Raw genomic sequence first — 13,010 nt, forward strand, 5'->3', positions numbered from 1 at the left:
ATACATAAGACCAGTAAAAACAAGAGACAAACAGGATAGTAACATTTCTTCCATCCTTAATTCATAGCATTTTTTTCTCTATAATCTTGCTATAGCTTTACATGGCGTGCTTTCCTTTCTGGGAAAGGATCTATTAAATATTGAAAAAGCTGTATCCAAGACTGATGTGGTTTCTCGATCTGATTACATGTATTTTCTCAGTCTGCTAAATAAAATGAAACAAGCCTGCTTAATATTGCAGCAATTGTAACACACACCAAATAAACGAGACTGTTTTGGCACAAATGGTCACTTTTATAATGCAACTCAATTCACGAAGTACAAATATCAGATGCCTATTAGGCTTACTACAAGCAAACAGTTTTATATTAGGAAATAGTTTCACATTTCATTCACATGCTCTAGCTTCTGAAGAATGAGATCAAAAAGCAGTAGTACGAAATTTTTATATAAATTTGGAATCGTCATATTATTCCATAATTTATGTGATGCCCCAGTTTCTCCTCCATCCTCTTTCTAACAAACAATCTTCTCATCACTAATTCTGTAACTATTCCCGCCAGTGTCAAAATGTATTCTCCGGTTACCTTCACTAACCCTGTTACAATCACCGGTTTAGTTATCCCGCATTTATTCTTCGGTTAGGTGTTATTACATGTTCATACAACGTGTTTTCTGTGATACTCCGAGAATAGAACTTTAGCATCTGCTAGCTGGGGACTGTACAGATGGCCTTTACTAGTGTAACGGTCTGGCCAAATATTTTCTGTCAAAATTTCATTTTCTTAGATACACCAAGAAGATAATACGTGATATTTCTTGCCTGTTACTCCTGTTAATTGTTTATTTCAACTCTGGTAGTCTGAATCAATGGATTTTGTTAGTAATTATAACAATGTTGATCATTCTCAAACCCAGTCAACCACATTGGCTTTCACCCGTTTGGCTTTATTCCGCTCAACTCGTATAGCCCCGTCCCCTTTTGTCTGCAGGAAAGTTTATCTCTAGATGCCACAGGGATTCCCATAGCAGAGACATCACGTACACTATGCACGCATTCAAAAATAAACTTACGATTCATTCAGGATCAACTTAGAATTTGTTCAAAAATGTTCAAAAACCAACAGGGATGTGTTTCGAAATCATACGAATAATCGACAGACCAACGTGTGCTGGATGCTAGGCGCTTTGTGAAACAAGGTCTTTTTCCTCAAGAATATGAATTTGCCCCCCCCCCCCTCCCTCCCCTGAAATTGCCGCCCAGGGTAGATACCCCGGTTTGTCCTCCGACTCCTAGAGCCGGGCCTGTTGACTATGCGTGAATCTGGCAGCTTAGATGTGCCAGTAAAATTTTTCTGAGTAGTATTGGCTGCTTGCTGCTATTGCTTATACAGCTAACTGCCACACTTCTGTAGCTAGAAACGGGAGAAGATACTACTCATATGCGGCGCTACAGTACATGCGCAAGAGCTAGCTCGCAACTACTCAAACGCTACTGCAGTTGTGACGTCATGCTCATCGGAAGCAATTCATTGTTGCGAAGCACTGCATAGTCTTCCTATAGTTATATATGGTTGCAACTTAAGTTTTATTTTCGTTTTTTTTTTCTCTCGTTCATGTTTTATTGCTGCAATATTATTATTCAGTAGTGAGATACAGTAATATTATTTGGTAGAGAATTGGTTCTTACCAGTCAAAGATACAAAAATTTAACTGAAAACTAAAACAATACAAATTCTAGGATTTCTCCCGGATGAAAAAATTCCCGGGTTTTTTCCGGATCTCCCGGGTCGTATACACCCTGAGCAGAACACTGTAGTCTGTATGGTTTACAGACCAAATGATGTCTTAACATTTCCCAGTCGTATGAGGCATTATCAGTTTTCTGCTTGTGTGGCAAGCAGACTTCTGGACCTCGCTTAAACATTTGCCGAATTCTTTCCACCGAGTGCGAGATCGACCTAGACTCTTACCTTCGTACGAGCACCCTGTCTCTGCAAATTGGCAATACCAATGACAAATTTTTTGGGACAAGTGGATCAATGCTAAAACATGAATGAAAAGCACTCTGAACCAAAATCAATAACTCAGTCTTTGCAAACTGCAGCACACAAAACACTTTCTGTTGAGCAGATGTCATCTCACTTCTGACTCACTGCTAACTGAGACAACACATTGACTGACCTCTAATGCTTATTTTCTGAAACTCTAGACCATTCCAACACACTCTTCTTTTCTGGTACATCCCAATGTTTTATATTTACTGCCTTTCAAAATCATGGAGTAGAAGTAGTTGCCAAGCACACACAATTTCAGTTTGTATTTGAAGTTCATTTTATTATCTGTCGAATTCTTTACATCATATGGATAGGGGTCAAATATTTTTATGGCTGAATTCATTTATTTCTGCACTACCCTAAGGCTGAGGGAAGGATAGTGTATGTCATTACTCTTTCTAGTATTATATTTATGAATATTACTGTTATTTTCGAACTGTGTTTGATTGTTGCCAACAGAGTTCGTAGGACATCTGAGGATGTTGTCAATATACCAAACAGTTTTATGAGCTGCCTAGATCAGGTTCTAGCTCTGAGGGAAAGTTTTGCAATGATTTCAATCTCATTTACTGTACTTGTAGACTAATCTGTCTCAACAACATGGTGAGTCGGAGTGGTCTACAACTACAAATACAAGAAATAGTCTTATTTTTTACTCCTTCCATTATTTACAGATCCACATTTCTTTTATACATACATTCTTAATAATAGTAGTATAAAACAGGATCAATCTACAACACATTATACTTACCAATGGTTTTGCTGTTTCAGCCCCAAACAAGAGGTGCTGCTCATAGTTTTCAAAGAGAAGAAACTGTAATATGAGATAATTAGTTCAGATTAGTGATACGCAATACACTGTGTCAGCAGTAAGTTATAACATGTAAGTGAAATATGCAAAAAAGAACAGAAATTTATCAATTACAAGCAAATAAGCATACCTGTGACAGACACAAGTACCAATACCAAATGAAATAAATACTATAATGAGAAAAAAAGAAAAAAAAAGGGATTTGAAATTTGGGAAAACAACACATATGTCACTGAACAATATCTGCAACATTTAAAAACAAAGGGATACATGGGATGGATAGGCTGTCTGTATACTAGTGCCCCATATGATTCCAACTCTCTGCTTGACATACTGAAGTTGCTCTGCAGTATTTGTGTGCTATGCCCTTTAACCACCATGACATAGCCAGCCTGCTACACATTTTTAAATAGTATCTGCATGTACCCTGCCAAAATTAGATGTCCTTGCACATATCTAGAAATCTAACACTTGCCTCCTTAGATTTCTGTCATTATTAGTTGAAGAAAAAGAGTTGTTATAATATCAGATTGAGGCAATTATGCTTCGGATTGGAAAAACTATTTCACAGGAAATCCCCAAAATTCAACCTAGGGCTCCATTTTGTTTGCATTTTACTTAAATGATCTACTGCTCAATAATGACTGTCAGTTCTATTTGCAGTGATACATCTGTACCATTGAAACTACCAGTGCTAACTAAATTCCTCAAACTGCCATAAATACGACAAAAAATTAGACAACTGAATTAACCTGGATGGTTTAAGATTAAAACAGAAAAAAATCAGTTAATGCAGTTTCAAACAAAACAAAGAAAGTTAAATGACGTTCGTATCCATTACAAAAACCAGGATTTGCAGGAAATTCCTAGGAATGCAACTGGACATAAACATGTCATGGAGCTAACACATTCAGACCCTGCAAATATATGAAAAAGCCTAGCATTTGCACTGATGATATTATACAATGCAACCAGCATGAATAAAAGAAAAGCAGTATATCACCGCTCCTTTGACTCGATAATAATATACCCAGAACTATATTTTGAGGCAGCTTGAACAATATGTCCCAACCGTTAATGCTTCAAATATCATCATTAGAAATATGCACAATGCAAAGCAAAGAATGTCGTGCCACCTACTTAAAAATAATCTCCTCATTATACTAAATGTTCCCTTGCTGTACATTTATGAACTGGTTATACAGGGTGTGGTGTGGGAACTTCCTTATTTGAAACATGCACCACACACCAGCCATTACTCATTCTCGTGTGGGGTTGATTTGAAAGAATGGGACCTAATGTTTTTCTGAAGATCAGTTTAGTAATTATTATTAACAACAATTTTGGTTGAAACAAAATCATTATATATACTTCTGAAAGAAAACATACAAAATAAGGGGAATATTTATATAAAACTACAGTGCAGTGACTATACAGGGTGATTCAAAAAGAATACCACAACTTTAGGAATTTAAAACTCTGCAATGACAAAAGGCAGAGCTAAGCACTATCTGTCGGCGAATTAAGAGAGCTATAAAGTTTCATTTAGTTGTACATTTGTTCGCTTGAGGCGCTGTTGACTAGGCGTCAGCGTCAGTTGATGCTAAGATGGCGACCGCTCAACAGAAAGCTTTTTGTGTTATTGAGTACGGCAGAAGTGAATCGACGACAGTTGTTCAGCGTGCATTTCAAACGAAGTATTGTGTTAAACCTCCTGATAGGTGGTGTATTAAACGTTGGTATAAACAGTTTACAGAGAATGGGTGTTTGTGCAAAGGGAAAAGTTCTGGACGGCCGAGAACGAGTGATGAAAATGTAGCACGCATCCAGCAAGCATTTGTTCGCAGCCCAGGAAAATCGACTCGAAGAGCTAGCAGAGAGCTGCAAATTCCACAATCAACTGTATGGAGAGTCCTACGAAAAAGGTTAGTTATGAAACCTGAACGTCAACTACCCGAGGCGATGGATCGGCCACCAGGCAGCCCGTGACAGAGCACTTCATCACTGGCCTCCAAGAAGCCCTGATCTTACCTCCTGCGATTTTTTCTTATGGGGCTATGTTAAGGATATGGTGTTTCGGCCACCTCTCCCAGCCACCATTGATGATTTGAAATGAGAAATAACAGCAGCTATCCAAACTGTTACGCCTGATATGCTACAGAGAGTGTGGAACGAGTTGGAGTATCGGGTTGATATTGCTCTTGTGTCTGGAGGGGGCCATATTGAACATCTCTGAACTTGTTTTTGAGTGAAAAAAAACCTTTTTAAATACTCTTTGTAATGATGTATAACAGAAGGTTATATTATGTTTCTTTCATTAAATACACATTTTTAAAGTTGTGGTATTCTTTTTGAATCACCCTGTACTATGAAGAGATTACCTCAGAAGCAAATTGAGTGACTCACATTCATTGCTCTCCTCGGAGTCTCAATGAGTACGGGAGGGACGACTCCCTTCCACAGCGAGAGGAAGCTCTCCTGGCGGTAGACAGTCCGAACACAGTTGACAACGCCAGTGTAGTAGTACTGGGCTACGCCCATGGGCGTGGATCCGGCCACCGGTGAGTGCTGCAGCTGCAAACACGTCTTCACCACGTCAAGGGGGTGCATAACGCATACTTCCATAAATGCTGTAACATTGTGAACGTACAGGTAAGAGTAATGTGACCGTATAAAATCTTGAGCAAAATAAACATGACAAACGGGTAAACTACATACATAAAAAATGACTGACTTGCAGTTTCTTTTTAACTCTCCTCACACTATCCCCCAGGGAAGGTGCTATATTTCCTAAAGCTAGGAAGTGCCTCACTTTCACTCGAGTAGTTGTAATATAACAGCCCTAGATTTTCATATAGGAGTAGCTGATACAGGCTTCTACTGAAGCACGTGATATGTCGTCATTTTTATTAAGTCGTTGTATATTAACAATTATATTTTTTCCTGTCATAATACCATAAAACTGGGCAGTATTGTGAGCAAGGTATTACTTTGTGACAACAGTGTGTTCCAGCTTTTTAAAATTTTTTGTTTTTAAAATTCAGTCTTAATCACACCACGTATGTTACAAGAACATAGGTGACCGGTTTCGGTCATATCACGTGACCAACATCAGACCCATGGCATCCTTCGAAGATGGTAGGTGGAGCACTCTTCTCAGCTGCTGTGATATCACGAATGTTCTTGTAACATATGTGGAGTGATTTAGACTGAATTTTAAAAACAAAAAATTAAAAAAAAATTTAATCACAGTTCCAAAAATGTTTATTAAAATTGTTCCAACTTTTTATTCCTGTATACTGTAACTCAGGTCAACATTCAACAAATACTTCAGTCACAGTGTGTTTTCAACATTTACCTTTGCTGCAGTGCATTTCTCCACAACGCTGCTATTAGTGACGGAAGCTACTAACTGAAGGTAAGTTGGTATAAATGAGTGATATGTGCGAACCATTGTGTACGAGATGAATTTTATAAAATTTTTCTACAGCTATTGGAAAGCAAAAAAAAGTTATTTCTGCAGATTATAGGGGTAACTTTGCGACAGCACACACACCTGCAGAAAGAAGTGTGAAAATTATAGAAAACAAGTCTCATTAAAGAAATTAGGTATGTTTGTGAATAGTTCACTAAAAAACACAGTTTTATCTTACATTATAACTTCGTTTCTAAATATAACAGAGATGCTCAGAATATTGTAAAGTATTGTGACCTTTTTTTATTTATTATTTTTCATGCTGCTGAACTTGTTAAATGTGTAAGAATTTGAAATAACTACCTCGCTTAGAGGGCACTTTGTTAAATGTAAATGGTGTGAGCTGGTTCCACTGAACAGGTGCATAAATACATGTGTGAGAGTTTTGTTTAATTACATTGCTTAATGCAGTTTAGTCTTTTTTCCATTTTTATTTTCTATCAATGATGATAAGTCTAGAATTATTTGGATTTTAAGAACGTTATAAGAAGAAATCCAGCCAAATTCGCAAACTTTGTGATGAACATTTTTCTGTGTGTGGGTAAAACAAAACTCATAAAATAGCACAAATAGGTAACAAAGCTAAAAGAACCTAAAGCAGCCCATCTTAGAGACTGATGAATTTAACTCCACTTCCCTCATCTCAGACCTCACGTCACAAAGTTATGCTGAGCTGGAGAGAAACTTTGTGACATTTAATATTCGATGTTTGAAATACCTTATCATATATCATAACTTCACTGCCATTGAACTTAAAGGTTAAATGTTATAACATTCCATATATGTGGAAATTAAATGTTGCAGTACATATCTGTGTAATGTTATGTTAAAAAGTGCTAAAAATGCCACAAAGCTGCCCAGTTTTACTGTATATTAATTATCACAGAACACCATTTGAAGTAATATAATGAACTGCAGTAGAAAAGTTCATTACCCCCAAGTCTTCTGAAGACTTATATTCAGTCATATCAATAGTGGTAAATCCAGGAAGATATAATCTCGTTAATAAAATGCAATTTTTGTATACAATATGTCAAATGTTCTGATGGCAATTTCTGGAAAACATTATAAAACAACACAGCCAAACATTCAAAATGTAAATATTTAGCTTGCTAACAACCTTCAGCACAATTTTGAAGACCGTTGTCTGTATAAAATGATACAGCTTTACTAAGGGGCAGTGGCGAGAAGGGGAGGGGGCAGAGAGGCGACGACCATGCTACCGGACCTCCGCAGCTGTGAGAAACTGCAAACAATGTGTAAGAAGTGGGGCTGGTGCCCCAGTTGCTGTCTTTCTACAAGGGTATTGTTCTCCAATAGCACCGGTAATTCATTGTGCAGAAAATAGTGATACACTGCACCTGTTAATCTATTTGATCCTACGAGTCTGTCACGAACAATTCCCGCAAATGCATCGATACTAGTGATATCGATGCCTCGTTTCCACAACTGCTCTAGGATATGCACCTGCCCACACGTTTTGTGGCAATACAACATGCCATCTCTTCTGAATCCTGCCTACACCACCAAACACTACACATTACCTGTCACAAGTGAAACAGTCCATGTCTCAATGAGTATTGGTTTCTGTATATATAACTACAAACTTTTCTTTTGGTTTCTGACCAGTATTACTTTCTGTAGAAATAAATGACAGTTTTTTTCTTTGTGTGTGATTTACTGAACAAAAATGGAACATATGTGCATAACTTTTTGAGACAGTTTCCCTGACATTCAAGATACCTCCTCTATTTTACAGGAAGTCAGAAGATTCCTCTGGGAAAAAAATTCTAGTGTCTGTATGCTCAAACACCTCGTGTGTCACCTGGTGCATCTCTTCATTGTAACAAATTTTCTTCCCTCTCATCTCTTCTTTCTGTGGTTCACCCTTTTTGTTATGAGTTGCACGCAAGGTAAAATGAGCATTAGGGTGGGAGGAGGGGGGGGGTCACAGCAGGGCAGGGGGGGGGGGGGGGGCAAGTGTGTAAAAGTACTGAAATGTGGATCAGTGACAGATGCAACTGTTGCACAAGCAGTACTAAGTCGAGCATCATTACGTTGCAAAATGACAGCTGTAGACATACGTCCACATTGCAGACTGAAGATGATTTTTGGACATGTCGATGTGACGCACTGGTGACGTTTCTCCTAGGAGTGCGTTGATACATCCTGATGTGAATGAAAATCAGACATAAAATACTATGAGCAACATCTTACATAATGAATTATCTAGAAATCAAGCCACCCATTTCATTAGAGACAACAGATGATGTTTTATATCAATGAAAAGAAAGACATCTGATGACAAAAGTACACATTTTTAGTTGTTTGAGATGGACTTGAAATACTTTCAATAATTAACAAGCTCATGATATTTACAATTGGCTGTTCTGACCAAATCAACGTACAGTAGTAGTAGTTGTAGCAGTAGTTTTATTCATTCATAGATTACTTTTACAAGGATATTGGACATACTGTGACATTATAATTCAAGAACAACAAAAATAATATAATTCACAAGATATTTACATACTTACAGGTCTAGTTTGAGCAGGATCAGACAAGTAAACATTTGGGTGCAGTATATTGGCAACAAAAACCCTTAACTGTATATTTCTTGGTGCACACAAGGATGTTATCTTCAGCAGGTAAGCCACAATTATTCTGAATATGGAAAAACTTGGTAGCAGCCTGCAGCTTCTCACTCAGCAGTCAAAGGTAGTTCTCAGCCAAATATTACAAATTTATATTTTGGGACAATTTTTGCTATTCTTAACTATGGGACTGAATTATAGGGCTGTGTTGTGAACATACATTTAAACTGAAAATTGGTCTTACAGAACATGGCAATAAGACTCATACACGAGTTAGGCATGAAATTTTTCCATAACATAAATACATAATAGTATTTTCCTTATTCTTTTTACAAATTGATTATACCTTTTGTGGCTCAACAAAATGAAGAAATAAATGCATTGGTGGACAGGATAACAGCACTATGTCAAAAGAACGGCTTTCAACAATACTAAAAATTATAGAGCAGAGCCATTTATTGGAGGTTTGACTTCATTTAAAATTCTCCTAAATTTTCTTATCATACGTAAGGGAGCAATTTGAGCACAAAATTAAAATATTTTTTGTCAGAAAAATGTTTATATTCCTTCAAAGTATTTTATGAAGATGTCATGTATTAAACGAAATTACAACAATATTATGAAAATCATGGTTTGCTACTTGCCACATAGATGAGGCATTGAGTTGCAGACAGACACACTGAGAAAACTACTACACATTTCAGCTTTCGCCCACACGGCCTTCTTCAGAAATAGAAAGAACACACATATTCACACAAACACCACTCTCTCTCTCTCTCTCTCTCTCTCTCTCTCTCTCTCTCTCACACACACACACACACACACACACACACACACACGATCACGTCTGACATGAGCAGCAGTCCTGGGTGGTGGGGATATGGAGGAGGCACGAGGTGGGAGAAGATACTGTGCTGCCTGTGAGAATGTAAAGGGATGTGGTGGGGACAGGATAGAGCTGTGCTAGGTGCAGAGTTGGGACGCTGTGATAGGTGGGGGGAGAGGAGGGAAGAGGGAGCAGAACAGGCAGAGGAGAGAAGTGGAGAAGGGGAAGAGAATAGTGCGTGCATTTGCGGAATGGAGGCATGTGCAGTGCTGGTGTGGGAGCTGGGAAGGGGATAGGTAGGTGGAGAACAGAAAATAGTGAAGGTTGAAGCCAGGGGGGTTGCAGGAACAACGAATAAGTTTTAGGGCGTTCCCACCAGCACAATTCAGAAAAGCTGGTGTCGGCAGGAAAAATCCAAGTGGCACAGGCTACGAAGCAATTGTCAAAGTGAAGTACATCGTGTTGTGCAGCACATTCAGCAACTTGAACGGTCCAGCTGTCTCTCACTGCCCGTTTGTTAGTGATCATTTGCGCCGACAGACATCTACTTACTTGTCATACCACACAGTACAATGGTTGCAGCTTAGTTTGTAAATCACATGGCTGCCTTCACAGGTAGCCCTGCCTTTACTGGAATAGGAGATGCCTATGACAGGACTGGAGTAGAGTAGGTGCTGGTGGGAGGAGTAAGAGACAGGTTTCACATCGAAGTCTATTGCATGCAAGGATATGAGCCGTGGGACAAGGAATTGGGAGCAGGGGTGCAGTAGGGACAGAATGGTTGGTCGATTTGGGGGAAGAAACCAAACAACGAGGTCATCGGTTTCATCAGATTAAGGAAAGGATGGGGAAGTAAGTCGCCCGTGCCCTGTCAAAGGAACCATTGCGTCACTTGCCTGAAGTGATTTACGGAAATCACGGAAAACCTAAATTGGGACGGCCGAACGCGGGACTGACCCGTCATCCTCCCAAATGCGAGTCCAGTGTGCTAACCACTGTGCCGCCTCACTCGGTAGTAGGGACAGAAATGGGTACTGTGCAGTCTGGTTGGTGCTGGACTACTGATATGGGAAGGGTGGGGCAGATAGTGGGAACAATAGTGGGTAGGACACTCCTCATTTCAGGGCACAAGGAGAGGTAGTCAAAATTCTGGTGGAGATTCGATTCAGTTGCACAAGTCACGGACGGTACCGAGCCACAAGACGAGTGCTCCTTTGTGGCCGGACAGTGGGAGGTTGTGGTCACTGGAGAGACAAGGCATAGGAGATCTGTTTCTGGACGAGGTCGGGAGGGTAATTTCGGTATATGAGCAGCTTAGTGAAATTACTTGTATAATATGAAATTATTTGTGTTGCGAATCAGTTCCAAGCAGAAGCTTATGAATTGCAACGTACCAAATATATAAAGCAGATATAAAATGCGTCAGTTGTCTTACATAAGATATAAGCACACCAGAAAAAAAAAGTTGTTCGTGCCTTAAAAGAACACACTGGTCGCTGTGGGGCACCGTAGATGGTGTAGGACTGGCACCAGACAGTCACCTTGCCCTCCAGCACTGGCATTTTGGGGACATGACAGAATGGCAGGAAGGAGCCATAGTGTTTGGATGTGCCTGTCATTACAATGTGAATCGAGTGGTTCGATCTGCTGGTAGCAATGCAGGCTGTTCGACACATCAACAGGGGTGGTTTGAAAATTGCAGAATCACCACCGGATGTCGATGGTAGGGTGACAATGTACTCCAGTAATAATATTTCGTAATTTAGAAATAAACATGTGCTGCACTAGTGCTCTCGATAAGAGATCTACGGTGTGGGCGTCCCGTGTAGTGATTTCTGAAGACGGCAAAATCCAAGATTCGAGGAGTGGTTATGTAGTTCATAAAGAAAGTATGAAAATGAAGGAAATTTGTGCTGATTTCCAGAACACAATGGGGGACTCTGCTCCTTCTCATTTGACTGCTGCAGAATGGAGGGACGAGTCGGATGGTGATCTGCAGTGTGGTGCCACTACCCCTGATATTTCTGCAAAATTACATAAAATGGTCACAGAGGATAACTGACCGAAACTGCAAGGAATTGCCAAAGATGCAGGGATGTCACCTGAATGCACTTGTTACATTTTAACGGTGAAATCGGACACGAGAAAAATAACTGCCAGACAGATGCCGTGACTCTTTAAGAGTGCAGGCTCAAAAATAGATCAGAATGGAAATGTCCGAACAATGTTTCACTTGTTTTCAGAGCAGCTGATAAGATTTTTTGCACTGGTTTGTAACTGCACATGAAACATGGGTCCACTGCTATACCACTCAAAACAGTGGAAACCGCTATACCACTCAAAACAGTGGAATTATGTCAATTAACAGCCAGCAAGGAAAGCAAATACTATACATTTGGCCGCAAAGGTCAAGGCATCAGTTTTCTGGAATGTGAAAGGCATTCGCCCAATACATTATTTTCCCACTTGTCAAATAATTGCAGAACAATACTACACCAATCTCACTGACTGACTACAGTGAAAGATACACAAAAAGAGGCTCAATTTGGCAACAGAGAAAGTCATCTTTCATAGTGACAATGCACCCACACACGAGTATCACAGCCACGGCAAAAATACGTGAACTAAGACACGAATTGTTGCCACAACCACCTTTTTTGCCTGATTTGGCTGCATCAGGCTTCCATCTCTTCCTCGAGCTAAAAATTTACCTCAGTGGACAGAGATTCTCTTTGAATAAAAAACTGACAGCTGAAGATGATGGATATTTTGCAGAGCAGGAGGAATCTAATATTTGAGATTGGATCGAGGCATAGGAACATCAACGGATCGAGTGCAATAGTTTACGGGAAGCCTAGATTGAAAAATAAAAATATTTCACCGAGGTAAGTCGTTCCTTTCTATTCCGTTCTGAGAACTGTTCAAACTACCCTTGTATGAGGAATGGTCTATCACTCCCAGTCATGTACTGGGACCATCAGAACAGTGGGCACAAAAAGATCCTAACTGACAGGGAACAAAGAAGAATGTCACATCTCATCAGTGACAACCGGTTTTGAACTGACAGGAATTGCTGCTGTCAGTAAATGCAGGCACAAGTGAACTATAGGGGCTGTCATCAAAATAGACACTTTAGGATCATCTCACCATCTTACAGCAGTGCCAATTACTGATAATTTCAAATGTTAATAAAAAATTCTGAAAAATTAGACATTTCTATTTTTAGTCTACAATATTACAGAGTTAT

General features: G+C 39.3%; 1 protein-coding gene across 4 annotated transcripts in view; it reads right to left on the minus strand.

The window, feature by feature from the left end:
- The window catches only part of LOC126210529 (mitochondrial 2-oxodicarboxylate carrier-like), a 97,110-nt gene that overhangs the window by 48,424 nt on the left and 35,676 nt on the right, over window positions 1-13,010 (minus strand). For all 4 annotated transcript variants that reach the window (XM_049939780.1, XM_049939781.1, XM_049939779.1 and 1 more), the window contains exons 3-4: window positions 5,275-5,498; window positions 2,809-2,871 (exon numbers count right to left, since the gene is read on the minus strand). In XM_049939780.1, coding sequence (XP_049795737.1) covers window positions 2,809-2,871; window positions 5,275-5,498 — 287 coding nt within the window. The remainder of the gene's footprint in view (window positions 1-2,808; window positions 2,872-5,274; window positions 5,499-13,010) is intronic.

The sequence above is a fragment of the Schistocerca nitens genome, chromosome 10 (assembly GCF_023898315.1).
Source record: "Schistocerca nitens isolate TAMUIC-IGC-003100 chromosome 10, iqSchNite1.1, whole genome shotgun sequence".
Lineage (NCBI taxonomy): Eukaryota > Metazoa > Arthropoda > Insecta > Orthoptera > Acrididae > Schistocerca > Schistocerca nitens.